At 43.4% G+C, this 20,957-nt stretch overlaps 1 protein-coding gene across 1 annotated transcript in view; it reads right to left on the bottom strand.

Annotated features, from left to right (window-relative positions):
* LOC311246560 (dynein axonemal heavy chain 11) overlaps nt 1-17,685 on the bottom strand; it is a gene marked incomplete at its 5' end in the record, with an annotated part of 186,316 nt that extends 168,631 nt beyond the window's left edge. Inside the window, 10 exons of the mRNA XM_084336710.1 lie at nt 7,532-7,672; nt 11,217-11,333; nt 13,027-13,164; nt 13,308-13,529; nt 14,084-14,298; nt 14,786-14,885; nt 15,508-15,697; nt 15,797-15,990; nt 17,018-17,164; nt 17,467-17,685. Of these exons, the coding sequence (XP_084192836.1) occupies nt 7,532-7,672; nt 11,217-11,333; nt 13,027-13,164; nt 13,308-13,529; nt 14,084-14,298; nt 14,786-14,885; nt 15,508-15,697; nt 15,797-15,990; nt 17,018-17,164; nt 17,467-17,685 (1,683 nt within the window). The remainder of the gene's footprint in view (nt 1-7,531; nt 7,673-11,216; nt 11,334-13,026; nt 13,165-13,307; nt 13,530-14,083; nt 14,299-14,785; nt 14,886-15,507; nt 15,698-15,796; nt 15,991-17,017; nt 17,165-17,466) is intronic.
* Between the last annotated feature and the right edge of the window lie 3,272 nt (nt 17,686-20,957).

Genomic DNA, 20,957 nt, shown 5'->3' with positions numbered 1-20,957 from the left:
CACGGAGATAAAAAAATGGCAGACATTTTTCTTTTTTTTTGTCAGATTTGATTGATTGATTGAAAGAAGCACAGTGAAGTTACCGGTTGTTATTTGATTGATTGATTGAAAATTGTGGGTACAATACAGTACAGCTCAATACACACAATTGTTAAGGGGATGCAGACCAGAGAAAGACTTTCATCTTGTTTACATCAGGGTCCCCCATTTTCAATGCATCATAACATATATGACATACATGACATACAGATAGACAGTACTGCTACATCTATACATGTATGACATACCAGATTTACAAATACAGTACTGTTTGTGATACAAGAAGAGTCTAAAAAAGAGAAATACTATATACATATATATACATGTACTAATATACAATATACTATACAGTGCAAAGCAGAAATGGGATGAGGTACAATTTAGGTACAATTTACAGTAAGGTGTAATCAAGTTTCAAGTTCAAGTTTATTTAATAGTTGTCATACAGAAGTACAGAATACTTTTATACAAAATGCTTCTTACTGTTACGCTCCAGAGACTGTGCTAGACAAGATAAGTATGAAATAAAATAGTATAGCATGTAAATTAGAAGTAAAAAATGAGGTCACAGTGTTCAGTATAGACATATGTACAATGTTCGATGCAGAATAGAAGTAACTGATTACCATATAATATACAATATACTATGCAGTGTACTAATATACAATACTATATAGTGCAAAGCAGAAATGGGATGAGGTACAATTTAGGTACAATTTACAGTAAGGTGTACGAGTTGTAGTGCAAATCCTTTATCAATAAATATAAAGTGTGTTTAGGTGGTCTAAAGTGTGGAGAGTGGGTGCTGCAGTGTGTTGTTTGTTTAAAGTGAGTGTGTGCGTGTGGATGTGTGTGCTGTGTGCATTTGATGGTTGTTGTATAGTGTTTATTGTTCGTTGAGCAGCCTGATGGCCTGGGGATAGAAGCTTCTTCTGAGTCTTTCTGTGCTCGCCTTGAGACTCCGGTATCGCTTGCCTGACCGCAGCAGTTCAAAGAGGCAGTTGTTCGGGTGGCTGGAGTCCTTGATGATTCTCTTAGCCTTACCCCTGCACCGCTTGTTGTAAATGTTCTGGAGGGTGGGGAGCCCCCCTCCAATTGTGCGTTCGGCTGAACGTGTCACTCTTTGTAGTCTGCTTCGGTCTTGTGCAGTGCTATTCCCAAACCAGGAGGTGATGTTGCCAGTCAGGATGCTCTCTATTGTACATGAGTAGAAGTTCTTAAGGATCTTCTGACTGACTTGGAACTTCCTTAGGCGTCTGAGGAAGTAGAGGCGGTGTCGTGCCTTCTTCACAACACTGTCAATGTGTGTGGTCCATGTCAAGTCCTCGGATATGTGGGCTCCGAGGTACTTAAAACTGTTCACTCTCTCAACCGGTGCCCCGTCGATGCTGAGGGGGCTGTAGTCCTTGACCCCCGACCTCCTGAAGTCCACAATCATCTCCTTTGTTTTGCTGACGTTCAGGGAGAGGCTGTTCTCCTGGCACCATCCCGCCAGGACCATGACCTCTCCAGGTAGGCCCTCTCGTCGTTTGCAGAGATCAGGCCCACCACTACTGTGTCGTCAGCAAATTTGATGATTGTGTTGTTACTCCGCTGAGCCACACAGTCGTGTGTGTACAGGGAGTAGAGGAGGGGACTCAGAACACAGCCCTGGGGGGCCCCTATGTTGAGGGTGATGGATGAGGAGGTGCAGTTGCCTGCTCTCACCACCTGGGGTCTGCCCGTCAGGAAGTCCAAGACCCACTGGCAGAGGTCATAGTTCAAGCCCAGGTCCCTGAGCTTGGCTATGAGTTTGGAGGGGACTATGGTATTGAATGCTGAGCTGTAGTCGATGAACAGCATTCTCACATAGTTCCCCTGCCTCTTGTCCAGGTGTGATGCTGCTGTGTGCAGCACATGGGCTATGGCGTCCTCCGTGGACCTGTTGGGGCAGTATGCAAATTGCAGGGGGTCCAGGTTGATGGGGAGGGAGGAGCAGATGTAGCCCTTTACTAGCTTCTCAAAGCACTTCATGGCTATGGAGGTGAGAGCTACAGGGCGGTAGTCGTTGAGGCAAGCAGGCTTGGATTTTTTGGGTACAGGGATAATAGTGGACTTCTTCAGACAGGTGGGGATGACAGCCTGTTCCAAGGACAGGTTAAATATGTCAGTGAATACCGGGGCCAGTTGGTCGGCACAGACTTTTAGGATGCGGCCGGGGATACCGTCCGGTCCTGCTGCCTTCCTGATATTCACTTTCTTAAAGGTCCTCCTCACCTCATGTTCTGTTACCCTGAACACTGAGTCACCATCAGCAGTGTCCCCCCCCTCCATTGCAGTGGTTCGTAGGCTGGTGTTGTTATTCCCAGCCTCAAACCTTGCATAGAAGGTATTGAGATAATTTGCTAAGGAGATGTCACTGTTCAGCTTGAGGGAGGTGCCTTTGTAATCTGTCATCGTTCTGAGGCCCTGCCACATAGCTCTAGAGTCAGCCTGTTCATATTGGAGTTAAATTTTATCCCTGTAACGCCTCTTTGCTTCTATTACTACTCTCCTGACGTTGTATCTCGCCACCTTGTGGTCATTCATGTTGCCTGCCACAAGCCCGGCGTTGTATGCTGAGGTGCGCGCTTTCAGAGCCTCACGGACGGATTTGTCTACCCAGGGCTTTTGGTTTGGGTAAACTCTAATTGTGGTAGTTGTTTACACAATGTTGGATTATGTGGTTTGTCATGACCCATTGTCAAAACAATAATACATTGCAGGATTTATATGAAGTTTGTTGTTAGATGGCATGCTTTGAAGCACCGCACCTCCCTCTGCTTCTAGACACGGAGGCAATTTTTATTTTTTTTACCTACTTTTTCTGCGGATGGTTTTGTGAAAAAATCTCCATTATGCGTCAATTACTGTGTGTTTATTCTATAGCAATAAGGTTGGGTGAATTCGGCCATTGTATAAAAGACATTACATCACTTGTAGTCGTGTGTTATAGGAATTAGATCATGCCTAGGGGGGTCTAACGACCCTCCGCTGCACGTCGGGCTTAACAACCACCCCTAGGCATGATCTAATTCATATAACACACTCCTGTGCGTGATGTAATGCTTAAGTAAACCAAACATGTTCTTAGTCAGACCAGTATCCATCTGTAAACCAAACAAACATGTTCTTAGTCAGACCAGTATCCATCTGTAAACCAAACAAACATGTTCTTAGTCAGACCAGTATCCATCTGTAAACCAAACAAACATGTTCTTAGTCAGACCAGTATCCATCTGGAAACCAAACAAACATGTTCTTAGTCAGACCAGTATCCATCTGTAAACCAAACAAACGTGTTCTTAGTCAGACCAGTATCCATCTGTAAACCAAACAAACATGTTCTTAGTCAGACCAGTATCCATCTGTAAACCAAACAAACGTGTTCTTAGTCAGACCAGTATCCATCTGTAAACCAAACAAACATGTTCTTAGTCAGACCAGTATCCATCTGTAAACCAAACAAACGTGTTCTTAGTCAGACCAGTATCCATCTGTAAACCAAACAAACATGTTCTTAGTCAGACCAGTATCCATCTGTAAACAAACAAACATGTTCTTAGTCAGACCAGTATCCATCTGTAAACAAACAAACATGTTCTTAGTCAGACCAGTATCCATCTGTAAACAAACAAACATGTTCTTAGTCAGACCAGTATCCATCTGTAAACAAACAAACATGTTCTTAGTCAGACCAGTATCCATCTGTAAACAAACAAACATGTTCTTAGTCAGACCAGGTTCCATCTGTAAACAAACAAACAAACATGTTCTTAGTCAGACCAGTATCCATCTGTAAACCAAACAAACATGTTCTTAGTCAGACCAGTATCCATCTGTAAACAAACAAACATGTTCTTAGTCAGACCAGTATCCATCTGTAAACAAACAAACATGTTCTTAGTCAGACCAGTTTCCATCTGTAAACCAAACAAACGTGTTCTTAGTCAGACCAGTTTCCATCTGTAAACAAACAAACATGTTCTTAGTCAGACCAGTTTCCATCTGTAAACCAAACAAACGTGTTCTTAGTCAGACCAGTATCCATCTGTAAACCAAACAAACGTGTTCTTAGTCAGACCAGTATCTCTGTAAACCAAACAAACATGTTCTTAGTCAGACCAGTATCCAATCTGTAAACAAACAAACATGTTCTTAGTCAGACCAGGTTCCATCTGTAAACAAACAAACATGTTCTTAGTCAGACCAGGTTCCATCTGTAAACAAACAAACATGTTCTTAGTCAGACCAGGTTCCATCTGTAAACAAACAAACATGTTCTTAGACAGACCAGTTTCCATCTGTAAACCAAACAAACGTGTTCTTAGTCAGACCAGTATCCATCTGTAAACAAACAAACATGTTCTTAGTCAGACCAGTTTCCATCTGTAAACCAAACAAACGTGTTCTTAGTCAGACCAGTATCCATCTGTAAACCAAACAAACATGTTCTTAGTCAGACCAGTATCCATCTGTAAACAAACAAACATGTTCTTAGTCAGACCAGGTTCCATCTGTAAACAAACAAACATGTTCTTAGTCAGACCAGTATCCATCTGTAAACCAAACAAACATGTTCTTAGTCAGACCAGTATCCATCTGTAAACAAACAAACATGTTCTTAGTCAGACCAGTATCCATCTGTAAACAAACAAACATGTTCTTAGTCAGACCAGTTTCCATCTGTAAACCAAACAAACGTGTTCTTAGTCAGACCAGTATCCATCTGTAAACAAACAAACATGTTCTTAGTCAGACCAGTTTCCATCTGTAAACCAAACAAACGTGTTCTTAGTCAGACCAGTATCCATCTGTAAACCAAACAAACGTGTTCTTAGTCAGACCAGTATCTCTGTAAACCAAACAAACATGTTCTTAGTCAGACCAGTATCCATCTGTAAACAAACAAACATGTTCTTAGTCAGACCAGGTTCCATCTGTAAACAAACAAACATGTTCTTAGTCAGACCAGTATCCATCTGTAAACCAAACAAACATGTTCTTAGTCAGACCAGTATCCATCTGTAAACAAACAAACATGTTCTTAGTCAGACCAGTATCCATCTGTAAACAAACAAACATGTTCTTAGTCAGACCAGTTTCCATCTGTAAACCAAACAAACGTGTTCTTAGTCAGACCAGTATCCATCTGTAAACAAACAAACATGTTCTTAGTCAGACCAGTTTCCATCTGTAAACCAAACAAACGTGTTCTTAGTCAGACCAGTATCCATCTGTAAACCAAACAAACGTGTTCTTAGTCAGACCAGTATCCATCTGTAAACCAAACAAACGTGTTCTTAGTCAGACCAGGTTCCATCTGGAAACCAAACAAACAAACTAACTCTGTGTAACACCCTTTTACTGGTATATCACATACTCAGGGCATTCCCTAAACAATGCTATAGGGGGCGCTGTGCCACTATGACGACACACTAATGACGTGCCAGCGCCACCATGTGTTTGCAGTGAAAGCTTGGGGCCAAACAGATGCATCATTGTCTAATACGTGATTGCTCTGTCCTCTGTTCCAGTGTGTGTGTGTGTGTGTGTGTGTGTGTGTGTGTGTGTGTGTGTGTGTGTGTGTGTGTGTGTGTGTGTGTGTGTGTGTGTGTGCGTGTGTGTGTGTGTGTGTGTGTGTGTGTGTGTGGTCGGTCAACATTAAACTATTGTGCAACCTTAAACACTGTACTTAAATAAATTACTTATATGAAACTTAACTCTTTTGGAACTTGCGGGATGGTGCCAGGAAAACAGCCTCTCCCTGAACGTCAGCAAAACAAAGGAGATGATTGTGGACTTCAGGAGGTCGGGGGTCAAGGACTACAGCCCCCTCAGCATCGACGGGGCACCGGTTGAGAGAGTCAACAGCTTTAAGTACCTCGGAGCCTACATATCCGAGGACTTGACATGGACCACACACATTAACAGTGTTGTGAAGAAGGCACGACAACGCCTCTACTTCCTCAGGCGCCTAAGGAAGTTCCAAGTCAGCCAGAAGATCCTTAAGAACTTCTACTCATGTACAATAGAGAGCATCTTGACCGGCAACATCACCTCCTGGTTTGGGAATAGCACTGCACAAGACCAAAGCAGACTACAAAGAGTGACACGTTCAGCCGAACGCACAATTGGAGGGGGGCTCCCCACCCTCCAGAACATTTACTACAAGCGTTGCAAGGGCAAGGCTAAGAGAATCATTAAAGACTCCAGTCACCCGAACAACTGCCTCTTTGAACTGCTGCGGTCAGGCAAGCGATACAGGAGTCTCAAGGCGAGCACAGAAAGACTCAGAAGAAGCTTCTATCCCCAGGCCATCAGGCTGCTAAACGAACAATGAATGAACACTACACAACAACAACCACCAAACGCACATAGCACACACATCCACACGCACACACTCACTTTAAACAAACACACTGTAGCACCCACTCCACACACTTATAGCACACACCCACTTTAAACAAACACACTGTAGCACCCACTCCCCACACTTTATATTTATGGATGAAGGATTGCACTACAACTCGTACACCTTACTGTAAATTGTACCTAAAATTGTACCTCATCCCATTTCTGCTTTGCACTAGATAGTACTGTACATTAGTACACTGCATAGTATTGTGTATTGTATATTATATGGTAACTCAGAACATTGTACATATGTCTATACCGAACACTGTGACCTCATTTTCTTCTTCTAAATTCATGCTATATTATGTTATTATGTTATTTGATACTATCTTGTCTAGCACAGTCTCTGGAGCGTAACAGTAAGAAGCATTTTGTATGAAAGTATTCTGTACTTCTGTATGACAACTATTAAAGAACTTGAAAGAACTTGAACTTGAACTTTTTTTTTATCCACTTTTTCTCCCATTTTCTATATTTTTCTCCTATCCCAATTTCGTATCATCCAATTCAACCCTCCCCTGTCACGAACGCTGTTTCTTGCCTCCCACAAGCCGGCTGCAATGTGGACTAAGTCATACATAGCACAAGTCCCCTCCGGTACTTGAGGTAACAGCAGTCGCATCTTTTCACCTGCGCAGCTCGATCTCTCAGTGGCGAGGAGTAACACGTGGGAGGCTCACGCTGCCCCCGACACTTCCTGATTCTACTGCGCAGGCGCACCAACCGACCTGTAGGAGTCGCTGTCCACAACGCCCGATCCCCACCCATCAGTTTCCCACCCCCTAATACGGCCAATGTGTATTAGTATGAACGACCAGCTAAACTGAAAGCAAATGTGGAGCGCTGGGCTCGAACTGACGAGCCCAGCGTTTCCAGCATTTCGTGGCGAGCGCCTTGCCCACTACGCCACGTAGCCGCCCTGGAACTTACCCTTTTTATTACCCTCCACGTTTTATTTAAATTGAAAACAGCCCCCCCTCCGGACCGCCCCCCCTAGTTGTGACTCAACACCTCATCTTGGTGAAAGTATAATTGTAAGACATTTTCCACACAGTACCTGATTGAGCTGGAACTTATAGAGGACTTTACATCTCTCCAGCTCTTCTCTGAAAAGCTTCAGCAGCAGAGGGAAGGTGGGACTGAACAGCTGCTTGATTCTCTCCCTTTTCTCCAGGAAAGGTCCAAAAACAGCTAACAGCTACAATGAAGGACAAAAGAACAACTGTGGGTTCTGATGATGCTGGTGTTCTTGTTGAAGGCGCCGCACACGCCAAGATTGAACAATGACTTGAAATACTTAAAAGGTGCTATAGAGAACATTCAGCCACTAGATGTGGCACAGAGCACCAGCATGTCATTTATCCATTCAGGTACATTCCACATGGGGAAATGGAAAGTAGGGAGGGGATACATGCATGCAACACGTAAACAACAACATTTATTTTGGACCTGCAAACATTTTTAAATATACAAATTCATGAATCAGTAATTAATGGATTAACCACTCTTCTGTTTAAAATAACATCTTGCCGGCATAGAACTGTGGATAGTTGTGTATGGTTAATGGATTAACATCTGAATGGCATTGATTTATCCCTGGTCCCTACATGTGGTCATGCTAGCCAAACATTAACTTAGGCCTTTGTCATTGTTTGTATCTTGCATGATTGATTGATTGAAATTTGTATTAACAGATTGCAGAATGGGTACAATACAGTACGGCTCAATACACACAATTGTTAACACATTCCTGGCCAACCACGTATATATACGTTATTGGGAGCCAGTGGTTGACGGCCAAAAACGTATGTTTTTTTTTCTTTTTGTATCCTCTTTTTCTCCGCCAGATTTTTCTGGGCTTTTTCCTCCCATCCCAATTTATGCCAATTCCCCCCTCCCCTACCTGGTAGTTGTGCGCATGTGCCCCCTACTGGTGGGTCAAGGGAGCCCTGAGGTCTACCACATGCTTCCTCCGACACATGCGGAGACAGCCAGCGGCTCTCTTTTCACCTGACAGCGCGGACTCTCATTGGTGAAGTGTAACACGTGGGAGGTCACGCTGCCTTCACCACTTCCTGTCTTTTGCTGTGCAGGCGCCCTGACCTGACCTGTAGGAGTCGCTGTCCACAACGCCAGATTACCACCCACGACTTCCCTCCCACTAACTCAGCCAAACGAGTTAGTATGACGGCTGGTCCAAGCCGGAGGCAATGCTGACACCTGGATTCGAGACCGGAGTCTCTCGCATTGGTGAAGAGCGCAATCTCCGCTGCGCCACCCAGCCGCGTATATATATGTTTTTGACTTGTTTTTTCTTTTATTCGATTTATACCCTATGTCAGGGAGCTGTATTTTGCCTGGAAAAGGCATATTGGGACTTGAAGGTGCAGTACCGGCCAGATCCTGCTAGTGGCGCTGTATCGAGAATGCAGTAACCCCTGTTCCAGACCGGATGCCACACTGAAAATGCTCCGGGCGGACTTTTCTACTAACGTGAGCCTATGGCTTCACCTGATCGCATTGAATAGTCTTTGGGACCCCCGATTCATTATGCTGTGGTGGGTTATGTCATGGGAAAAATGGACATATGATCTACCAGATGGCAATCAAATAATTGGAATATTCTTTTTGGAATCCGACCGGCCACAGGTAAGGACAATTTAACGTCAATTACAGCTTGATCGTGCAAGGATTTCATAGCCATCCCCCTGATCCACGTATGTTGTGGTAATAACAAATGCCGTTATTGGCAATCAATTAATCAGAAACTACCCCCCCCCCCCTTTCATGCATTCATGATGAAACATAATACCTATCATTCATATGCATTTGATTTTTTAACTGTAGCGTGTGTAGGGACAAAACGCCAATGGATTTGGTATAATACACGTCGCGGCTTATAAATAGCCTCACAGGAATTAGCCCCGATCGTTTCGAAATAACACTCAAATTCACCACGGTATAAAACGGGAACGTATGGATGGAAAAATTATTTCTTTTTTGCATCTTGAATGGAAGGTTCTTACTGTCAGATGACCATGATATTGTATCCATAGCTATAATATAAAATATAGATTTAGCTCTACAAACAACGTGACACACAGTGAAAGTCTGTAATGAAAAGCTGGCGTTCCAGCCACATTCCAGCCACATTCCAATGGCCGTGAATGTGTTAACACTTTGCCGCCCGACCACGAGTTAATACGGGTTTCGAATCCATGCGTTGTGGACAGAATCACGTATAAAGCCGTGGCAAGTTGTTATTGCTTTTATATCATTTTAATAACCGGGTCAAGGTCGCGGAGCGGCACTGCATATATTCCCTAGTCTGTGAATTCGAGGATGTGCAATACCGGCCAGATCCTCTTAGGGGCGCCATCGCTCCACTGCAGTATGCCCTGTGGGCGAATGGATCACTTTTTTTTTCCCCTTTCAATTTTAGTACCCGGATTCTGAACCAGCATCATGTACCGTGGATTACGTTTCGAATCGCAGATTTCACCATGGAATAAGGGGATTTATCATCAGCCAATGGACATATCGATCTACCAGATGCCGATCGATAACGGGGAAATGCTCTGGGGTATCCCACCGGCTTATGGTAAGATCTTTTTCACATAAATTACAGCCGGATCAGAGCTTGCTATGATACGCAACCAGCCGAGCAGCATATGTGGCTAGTTACACGACCACTGTTATTGATAATCAATAATAATAAACGATGCCCCCCCCCCTTCCATGCATACATGCTTTGGGACATTCCCGATGATATGCAGTTTGAGTTATTTCTTTAGCATATGTAAAACGGAAATGCTGTTGAATATAACGTTAGCAGCTATTAGCCCTATAACTAGCCTTCCAGAAAATATACGAGACAAAATCCGCTATAATGCTTATATTCACGGCGCTATAAAATGACAACCTATTGATGCATTTTTTTTTTCTTTAAGCCATTTTGAAGGGACGGTTTATGAACTCAATTGACAATGAGAATGGACAGATAGCAATACTATAAAGTATAGATTTAGCTGTACAAAAAGACACCGGTCTGTTTACAAAAGCTGGTCCTCAACCACTATATTAGACGGGTCCCAGCGGTCGCCAATGTGTTAAGGGGATGCAGACCAGAGAAAGAATTTCGTCTTGTTTACATCAGGGTCCCCCATTTTCCATTCATCATATTGTATGCTGGTTAAGCCCATGTACAGATACCTAAAATACTTTTAAAACACTGTTTAGTGTTAGTAATTATAGGTCAGTATGGAGTCGTAATGTATCTATTTTGTACAGTATTATTTTGTCAGGAAAATAATGTCTATTTGTTGTTTGAATGTTGATTTGATTGTGTACTGACGTTGGTTTGTCTCTGTAGGAGGAGCTTCCAGGATAAAGCCTTGGAACGAAACTCCTCTCAGTCAGAGAGCTGCACAGCCTTGCTTGGAATAGCAAGTGCTAGAGTAGTACCCATAACCAAGGGCCTTGTGTGTTATTTTGCTTGTTTGGAAAGTTACCGGTAAGTTGCCTTGCATTTCTTTCTCTTTTATTTTATTTTTACTCTTTTGTGGAAATGTACCATCTTTTGTATATAGTTGTGCTGTAGCCTTTTTCACAAATAAAAAATCCCCACCACACAGGCCACATCCTAACATGCATCTTTACATAATATCTCTTGTCATTCATTATTCACTTTATCATCAGCAGCAACAACAACAACATCATCCACAATATAGAGTCTATCTTACTTTGAATGCTGATTCCAGTCCTGAGCAATCCTTAAACGCCAAGCAAAGAACAGTTGCAAGGCGGCATTCGAAGTCCACAATCTTCGCTTTGAAATCCTTGTAGTCTCTTTCAAAATCCTTGAGACAATATCGGTCAAAACAGTATTCATCAGTACTCAAGAATGGATGGCATATTAAGCTATGGATTATCAATAGGGATGCCCCGATCACGTTTTTTGCCACCGATACCGATCACCGATCGTCGTGAGCCATATCGGCCGATACCGATCCGATACCGATCGTTTTTGATTAAAAAGAAATTAAAAATTATTTTATATAATTTTTTTTTTTTTTTTTTATAAAATATATATATTATATAATTAGACTTGTACTTGTATTATCTGCGAGACATCGCCACCACGCAACAAGTCAAAATGCTCGCTATCTCCACTGTCTGTGTGTACATACTCTGCTTTGATCAAATCACATTCGGCTCTGCAGATTTACCCTAGGCTCTGCAGATATACCCTACTCCCTCAGCTATCCCCGTTAATGACTGCGACGCAAGCCGGGCTTCGAATATGCATCGAATGAGTGTTATAAGACATTGATATCAGGAGCTGTCTGTAGCTACTGCTAGCCGGAAATATAACGTTAAGACAACGCCTCAGTGAACTATTTAGTTGAATGGGACATTTCGTTTTGAACAGTGAGCTAAGCTAACGTGAGCTAACAGAGGTATCATACACTAGTACTAGATAACTAGACTATTGCTGGAGCATTTGTTGATATCAGGAGCTATCAGTAGCTAGCCGGCTAGATACCGTTCAGTTAGACAATGCCTCATCATGTATTAAACTAAAAGTGAATAGTTGACTGGGTCATTTTGTAGCGGTAGCTAACGTTAGCTCATGGAGGTCCCGTCCCACTAGACTAGACTAGACCCGTGTTTACATGCGTGCGGGAGGAGCTGGAGGAGGAGCAGACGCGCAGCACTGTGTGCAGCTCCCGGTGTCTGAGACAGAACTCAGCGAGTGAGATCTGTTTTGACGATCGGCGAAAATAAAACAGTAACGATAGCTAGGTAGCTAACGTTAGCTCAGGTCGAATGCACTATCTAGACTCGCCGTGTTTACAAACTCTACACGGGTACGGGCGGGGCTAGGGAGGAGGAGCAGTTTGCAGGTCCTGTGCGTCTGAGACAAGCGAGTGAGATATCCACTTGATCAGTTTCCGCGATCGGCGAATATGACTCATTATCGGAATTCCCCGATCGCATATTTATACTGATTATCGGCCGATAACGATCGATGGCCGATCGATCGGGGCACCACTAATTATCAATTTGCATTATCTACAACAATCTTTCTTGTTGAGCAAGATATTATCTTTCACATCATAAATCATGGACACGCGATGCTAAAATACTCATGGGATGTTTGGCAGTAACGTTGCTAGGCCTCAGCTAGCAAAACAACTTGACCCGCTTTTACAGCCAGAGACACCTGTTGTGACATGACCTGCGGATTATTCACCCTCCAGCAATCCTGTTTCATTATCTTATCTAGAGGTGTACATCAAGTTGAAATATGGCTGTACGACTCCCTACTCCAGACAACTGACTGATAGAATGTCAGTGACTGGACCAACATACTACAGCTATCTCTCTCTCTATCTTTCCTTATCAGAGTTTCGGGGAGATATCTGTACGTCACTTTACACTATAAGCTGATTTCTCTAACATAAAAGTTTTATTCATTTTGACACGGGACCTTATTATGTTTTATGTATTGTGAAGTCATACACAGAGCTGCTTTTAGACAAGTATTACCGGAGTGTCGCAGTCAAGTGGATTGTATTCACTTTCCGTAAACGCCCGGCAGTGGTCGGTGAACTCTCTGTGTATCTGAGCAGCTTGCTCGCTGTAGATTCGGCCTCTGAGTCCGCCGACCTCCACCTTCTTCAACCTCTGAAAGTCCAGCATGATTATAAACAAGTCCTAAAAAGAAAAAAAAAAAAAAAACAATACTATATTATTGTGAAAATCTAAAGCGATTTGTGTGAATCGGTAACGAAAATGACATTGCGTGGGTTTTGCGACGATGACCTCACCTCAATCTGTAGAGTGCGATTAAGGAACCGGTTGAAGCGTGTAAAGACCATAGCGGACGGGAAATCCCAGGGGGCGTGGTTGTCGTCACTTGCCAGCTTCTCCCTCTGGGTCTGGTATCTCTCCCTGAAGCGCCGGAGGACCCTCACCGCCCTCTTCACCCTCTCCAGACCTTCCTTCGTGTCTTCCCCGAGGAGCTTCTCTGCCGAGAGGTAATCTGAGGCCTAAAGGAAGAAAGAGTATGCATTCCTGTGGGCTGTTCTTCTATAATTTCCTAGCGATATATACATAGAAAACCACCAGAAAAAGTGATTACAAGTTTCTCCTCATATCATGCTCTCAGCCCAACGCATACACTGTAGGAGAAAAGCCCCTTTTTTCATTTCACTAAATATATACACCAGCTTCTGTATATTCTAATACTGCAGCTAAGTGTAACACTCAAGCTCGATATTATCTGACGAACAATGCCACTGACATGTTGTTCACGATCTGTAAGTCGCTTTGGATAAAAGCGTCAAATTTAATTGTAATTGTAAGTGCCCTTGAGCACTGAACCCCATAAAACTGCTCCAGGGGTGCTGCACTGCAGGCAACCCTGCACTCTGACCTCTCGCTGATGAAATTGCATATGCGTGGAGGACTGTGTATATATGTGTAACTAGGAGGGATATGCAAAAATACACATTTCAATTGCCTCGTGTACATTGACAATAGATTAATCATCTTCTTCTATATGTAGGAGGAGATATGAGCTATAAATATAGAGGAGACTGACCTGTTGAATGAGCAGGTTGCATAGTTGCTGCAGTAGCACCACGATGCGAGCTGGCGTTCTGTACGACGGGCAGTGGGTCCAGATGAGGAAGAGGAGGTGGAGGAGTGCAGGGATGAAGGGCTCGATGTGTGGGAACTCTTCCACTCGTTCCAGTTGAGACAGGTGCGTACGCAGTGGCTGCAGATGTACTTCTATATCCTTGGCCTCTTGAAGTGCTTGGGACAAACACCAGTATATACATTTTCACCCGAGCCTACCTTACAGTTTCATATAATCCTTTTTACATATCTGTAGATACTATATCCATATCTGTACACATCCCTTACCTACTCTTACTAGTTACACTGCTGGCCAGTATGACTTACTACCATAGTGTCTTCATACCTGTGTCACTGTACATATCAATACTACAACTCTGTACATACCTCTGATTAACACTATACTCAGTAGTACTAATTTATATATTTTATACCCAGTTTAATCACCTGTACATTGTATATTACTATTGCACTTTACTGTTACATTTGCACTCTGGTTGGAAGCCAAACGTATTTGCGTTGCACTGTCCTTGTGCTGCATAATGACAATACATTTTAATCTAATCGAATTCAATGTAATCATGCCAGCCATCCTACATTTCACAGCACACCAAGTACATATCATTTGGCTTCAAAAAGGAAAACAATGGATGTCAAGACTTACCATCGAAAACATCTCCAATCAGATTTTTGATCATGGGGTGATAACTGCTCTCTGTCATCTCTAAGATCCTCACCATCTTCTGAACGATGGGACTCTGAAGCTGCGTTGATGTAGTTACAAAGACGTAGTGACATCAGTGTTCCGGACGAATGGCAACGTTTGGGAAATCGAATAATTCACATCATTGTGTTTTTTTTTTTTATCCACTTTTTCTCCCATTTTCTATATTTTTCTCCCATCCCAATTTCGTATCATCCAATTCAACCCTCCCCTGTCACGAACGCTGTTTCTTGCCTCCCACAAGCCGGCTGCAATGTGGACTAAGTCATACATAGCACAAGTCCCCTCCGGTACTTGAGGTAACAGCAGTCGCATCTTTTCACCTGCGCAGCTCGATCTCTCAGTGGCGAGGAGTAACGCGTGGGAGGCTCACGCTGCCCCCGACACTTCCTGATTCTACTGCGCAGGCGCACCAACCGACCTGTAGGAGTCGCTGTCCACAATGCCCGATCCCCACCCATCAGTTTCCCACCCCCTAATACGGCCAATGTGTATTAGTACGAACGACCAGCTAAACTGAAAGCAATGTGGAGCGCTGGGCTCGAACAGGCAAGTCCAGCGTCTCCGTCATTCGTGGCGAGCGCCTTGCCCACTACGCCACGTAGCCGCCCTCACATCATTGTGTTTTGAAGAAGATCGAGGAGGGAAAAAAGGGATCATACCTGCTGATATATGTTCTGTATATTGTTTTTCCTGGAGGTCCAGAAGGTCAGCTCTGCACTGGGCCCTGGATGAAACCCCTTCAGAAGGAGCTCTGCTGAATCCTCCTTTAAAACCTTCTGGATTAGATGGACCCAGCCGATGACCACGGTCTCAATGGTGTGGACTATTGTCCTATCACAGTGCTCATACCTGACGGGAAAAATATGAAGAGAATTTGCATAGTATACCGACATTAAAAATAATATTATATATAATGATCATCTGTAATAATAATACGTGTTTCCTTACTGTTTGATGGCACTGTAAGAACTCTCTATCCGAGCCGTCGCTGTTGGAATAGGAAGGAGAGTTTTCCCAGAAAACTGGCCCCTGACGACTGACGTCTTGTTCCTCATGTTCTCAACATGTCGGCTGACGTCGTCAGACATCACATTTGGCCACGTCTGATGGTTTCTCATGTTTGACAGCAGTGGCACGCATACCTTGATACAAGGGTTAGGAGAGTGAGTGTGTTCAGACCTCCTAAAGGCAATACACACTCGACCAACACAGCAGGAGGCATCCGCAGTGGCGGATTTAGGCATTGGGCAACATGGGCAGCTGCCCAGGGCGGCATGAGGAGGCAAAAATAATAATAAATAATCATTATAATTATATATATATATATGTATTTATCTATTTTGTGCAATCTGTTTTCTATCACTCATTGCACGTCACATCAGGTAAATTAACCTTGCAGACCTTGTGACTGTGAGCTAGGCAGGCAACTACCTGTGAAGGTCCCGCTTGCTTAGTACGACATGGGGCGGGGGATCAAAATAGCACACCTCTATAATGCAATTCGTAAAATGAAATCAGTCAATTTGTCAAATGCTGGGGGGGGGGGGTGTAGGGGTTTTTCGCTAGGAACGCCACTGGGCATCTGACATAACTATAATTGACAACATGGCGGCTACGTGGCGTAGTGGGCAAGGCGCTCGCCACGAAATCTGGAGATGCTGGGCTCCCCTGTTCGAGCCCAGCGCTCCACATTTGCTTTCAGTTTAGCTGGTCGTCCGTACTAATACACATTGGCCGTATTAGGGGGTGGGAAACTGATGGGTGGGGATCGGGCGTTGTGGACAGCGACTCCTACAGGTCGGTTGGTGCGCCTGCGCAGTGGAATCAGGAAGTGTCGGGGGCAGCGTGAGCCTCCCACGCGTTACTCCTCGCCACTGAGAGATCGAGCTGCGCAGGTGAAAAGATGCGACTGCTGTTACCTCAAGTACCGGAGGGGACTTGTGCTATGTATGACTTAGTCCACATTGCAGCCGGCTTGTGGGAGGCAAGAAACAGCGTTCGTGACAGGGGAGGGTTGAATTGGATGATACGAAAATTGGGATGGGAGAAAAATATAGAAAAAGTGGATAAAAAAAAAAAACTATAATTGACAACATGTAAGTTGTCTTCATTACAGCACAAATGAGCACAATTGTAGTTGGATGACATGCCAGAAAGGACCATGTTTACCTGTTCGACTGTGTTTGACAGCTGTGGCAGTGGTGATGGAGATAGCAGCCCAAAAAGGACAAGTTCCCTGCAGTTTTCCGAGTTCAAGGGCACAGCTTTCTTCTTGAGAATATAAAGTTCCTTGTTTTTGGGAGCAGCGGGTGAGCCCTGCAGTTTGAAATGAGATGAAAAGATGTATTGGCGACACAAGATGCACATTACATGATTACATTACATTTAGTCATCATTTAGCTGACGCTTTTATCCAAAGCGACTTACAAATTCTGTACGACAAGTCAGCAGGACGAGTCTTACAATATGACGGGTTAAGCAAACAAGTCAATTCGCCACTTAAATCCTTGACGACGAGATATTTTTGCAAGGAGCCTATATTCTCACGTGTGCACATCATGCATGGTAATTACCTAAGATATTGCTCATTCAACAACATAAATGGGCTACTTACTTACCCTTTTAGAAGCAATTATTAGAGAACCGTCCGACGTTGAGGTGAAAAACAGAATCCTTTGCTTGTCAAAGAAGTCCTTCAGAAGTGTCTGAAAGGCCAGCGTCGCTGCACTCTGCTCCCATGCGTCGCGCTGCAGTCGCAGTAGCGAACCAACTTTATCTCTTGTAAACTTGACCAAGTCGTCCTCCAAAAAGGAAGGTACACTTTCGTCGTCAGACATGTCTTGCTTATATTTTAACCCCGGCACGTTCTCCAACTAAATGCAACTCTTATCAATCGTCCTCTCCGCGATAGCGACTAGGCCTGTCATAACTAACGCATTGCGTACTGTATAGTCTTCTAAGTTCTAGCTCAAAAGATTGGCCTTTGCAGAAAAGTCTGGTGAAATGTTAGGGGGCGGTACAGCGTCCCGTTTCCATAGCGACAGCCATCCTCAGCCAGACCACAGACAGAGAACTGCAGAAGCTCAGGTCCAGAGAAATCACGGTTTTCTTGCATAATTTATCTTGACATAAAGTAGACTATGTAGCATAGTATATATATATATACATTTATACTCTAGGTCTAAAGTGCAGAGTAGACCTACCCATTTTCAAATCTGGCAAGAGTATTGATTGATTGATTGATTGATTGATTTATTGAAAACTTTATTAACAGATTGCAGAATGGGTACAGTACAGCTCAATACACTCAATTGTTAAGGGGATGCAGACCAGAGAAAGACTTTCGTCTTGTTTACATCAGGGTCCCCCATTTTCAATTAATCATAACATATATGACATACACGACATACAGATAGACAGTACTGCTACATCTATACATGTATGACATACCAGATTTGCAAATACAGTACTGTTTGTGATACAAAAAGTGTCTAAAAAAGAGAGTATATACATTTGACGTAGAAACTGTACATTGGAGGAGGTTGGGTAGGTGGGGTGGGGGGGTTGGGTGGGGGGACGACTGTACATTGGAGGTGGTTGGGTGGGGGGGGGGGGGGTTGGGTAGGGGGGGACTGTACATTGGAGGTGGTTGGGTGGGTGTAGGGGGGGGGGGTTGGGTAGGCGGGGGGGGGGGGGAACTGTACAAGCAAAACTGTACATTGAAATATTGACGAAACCATGCTTGGTTCCAAGAGGAGGGTCTATGTAGATAATTTACTGTACATTGGAGGGGGTTGGGTTAGGACATTTACAGGGGCCAGTTTCGAATTGCAGTCTCCCGTCCGTAGGTGTTCTTTGAGATTGGTTTTGAAAGTAGTGATAAACTTGATGGATTCAAATCAATGGGCAGGAGTTTAGGGGAGAGCAGGGTCGGTTGGGACACGGTCTAGGCCTAGGGACAGTTGGGACGGTGTATTTTAAGCCAATCAGAAAGTAGAGCTACACCTAGGGAGGTGTTACGTCATTGCAGTTTTTCCGCGTTCCACCCTCTGTCCAACGCAATGTATTTGCCCATTTCTAAATCATCTCGTTTAAAACAAATAAAGCATGGACATTTGCATGGTGTACCTTTCTGTGCGTATTCATCCACTAAGAAACTACACTGCGATTTAGTGCTGCTGACTGACGTCACCACAGCGTAGATGGCCCTCATTTATCAACAATTCTTAGAAAGTGTTCTATTTTCGTACTTAAGCACAGAATTTAGAATGTGTGTACGCACAGAAATATTGGGATTTATCAACCGTGCGTACACACAGGTCCTACGCTCCTCCGTGTTGATAAATACCATTAAGTTATACGCTCCACGCTCGTGCACGATTTTAAGTATTTGCATATAGCACCGCCTGTAATTAACCATATACGGTAATGGAACACCCCCATGAAATGTGGAAAAATGGACTAAGCCGAGCGAAGCGTGTTATGGGAGAAATACGTGACAGGCTGACAGACATGTACATGGTGATGTCGGATATGATATCTATTAACTTAAAGACCATATTAACTAATAAAGATCGTGCTGGAATATGACTGCTTTTTTCCGTTTTGTTCGATTAATACCCAGGGATTAAAGTTCTCCTCAATTTTATTCCAAATCGCGACGGATTTTCCATCAATTTTCTACCTGCTGCATATGATTTGTAGAGGCATACAATCTATTTTGATGTCGGTATTGGGTAGCCTAATAAACAATAATACGAGAGCATATACAAGAACAATGAATCTCATTGCCATGTATGATGTAGCCTACGCCATGTGTAGCCTGCCTATATGTGATCAATACAAACTTGAACTTGAATTCCATCATGTCTGTGTGCGGGTCTGCCGGATCTCACAAGGCTGTTGTCACAATGTAAATGAGAACGTGCACTGAAAAGTTACAGTATGTAGTTGGTTGATTATTTGTATGACAGTCAGTAAACCCTTGCAAGAAGTATCCGTTTTATTTAATTAATTGAAAACATGCAGCATGCCTTTCCTCCCGGCAGCAACGACATGTATCAGGCAAATGCGCATCGCAACATTGACTGAGTGGAATCCCTTTCTATTCACATAACTGCATTTGTGATGGAGCTTTGACAGCTACAGTAACAGTCTATTGCTCGATCCATCTCCAATATCACGATGGAGGTGGAGATGACTTGAATGAATTTCATCATCATATTTATATGTTGTGTCTGTCCACTATGTTTGTTACTTTGTTATTTCCCCCCCCCCCCTATCTATGTAAAGCGACCTTGGGTCTCTTGAAAGGCGCTATATAAAATGAAGCTATTATTATTATTGTTATTATTATTATTATCACGTCTGTGCGGGAGCTCACGAAAAAATAAAAAAAATAAGTGAACGGAGGTCATCTATTCTAACCAACAAATTGAAGTAGAAAGCATTTCGTTGTGGCCAATCTTATTTGGAAACATGACACACAAAATAATAGTATTTCGCTTTTTATTTGAAACAATATTTAATCGCGTTTGGAGGTGGGTGTACTGCATCTGCCCCCCCCCCCCCGTGCCAAACAAGCAGGCCAACCTCTTGTTCGCGCGTGAGCCCGTTATAATTATACTACTGTCGCTATTTTACAATGAACTATAATGAATTACGGGTCATACAGAAGTTGAACACGCCAGTGTTGAAACTAATGCACGGAAGCTTATTTCCGCGTTGCAGCTGCAATATTCATATTCTACCACCGGGCGCCAGGTACGCACGGCCGGAGCTGTGATGAATCCCTATACGAGTGGAACAACCAGTGACGTCAGACTACACCTCCCTATTCACCATGCACAAACACAGCTACACCCTGATCTCTGTGTCAACAAGGGGCTAATCCTCTGGATCAGAGATTTTCAGTGCAAGCATTTCAGATATGCTCACTGTCAGCAGGCTGCCCACAAGGTTCTGTCTTTTCCCCCTTTTTATTTTCTCTTTTTACAAATAATTTTTTTTTTTAAACATAACATCAAATTAGACACACAAGCATTAACAGTAAACATCCAATGAAATCACCATTTGAATCATTATAAATGTAGTTTACGAGATATATACC

The sequence above is a fragment of the Notolepis coatsorum genome (assembly GCF_963971535.1).
Source record: "Notolepis coatsorum genome assembly, chromosome: 19".
NCBI lineage: Eukaryota > Metazoa > Chordata > Actinopteri > Aulopiformes > Paralepididae > Notolepis > Notolepis coatsorum.
This window is presented reverse-complemented; position numbering and strand designations above follow the sequence as displayed.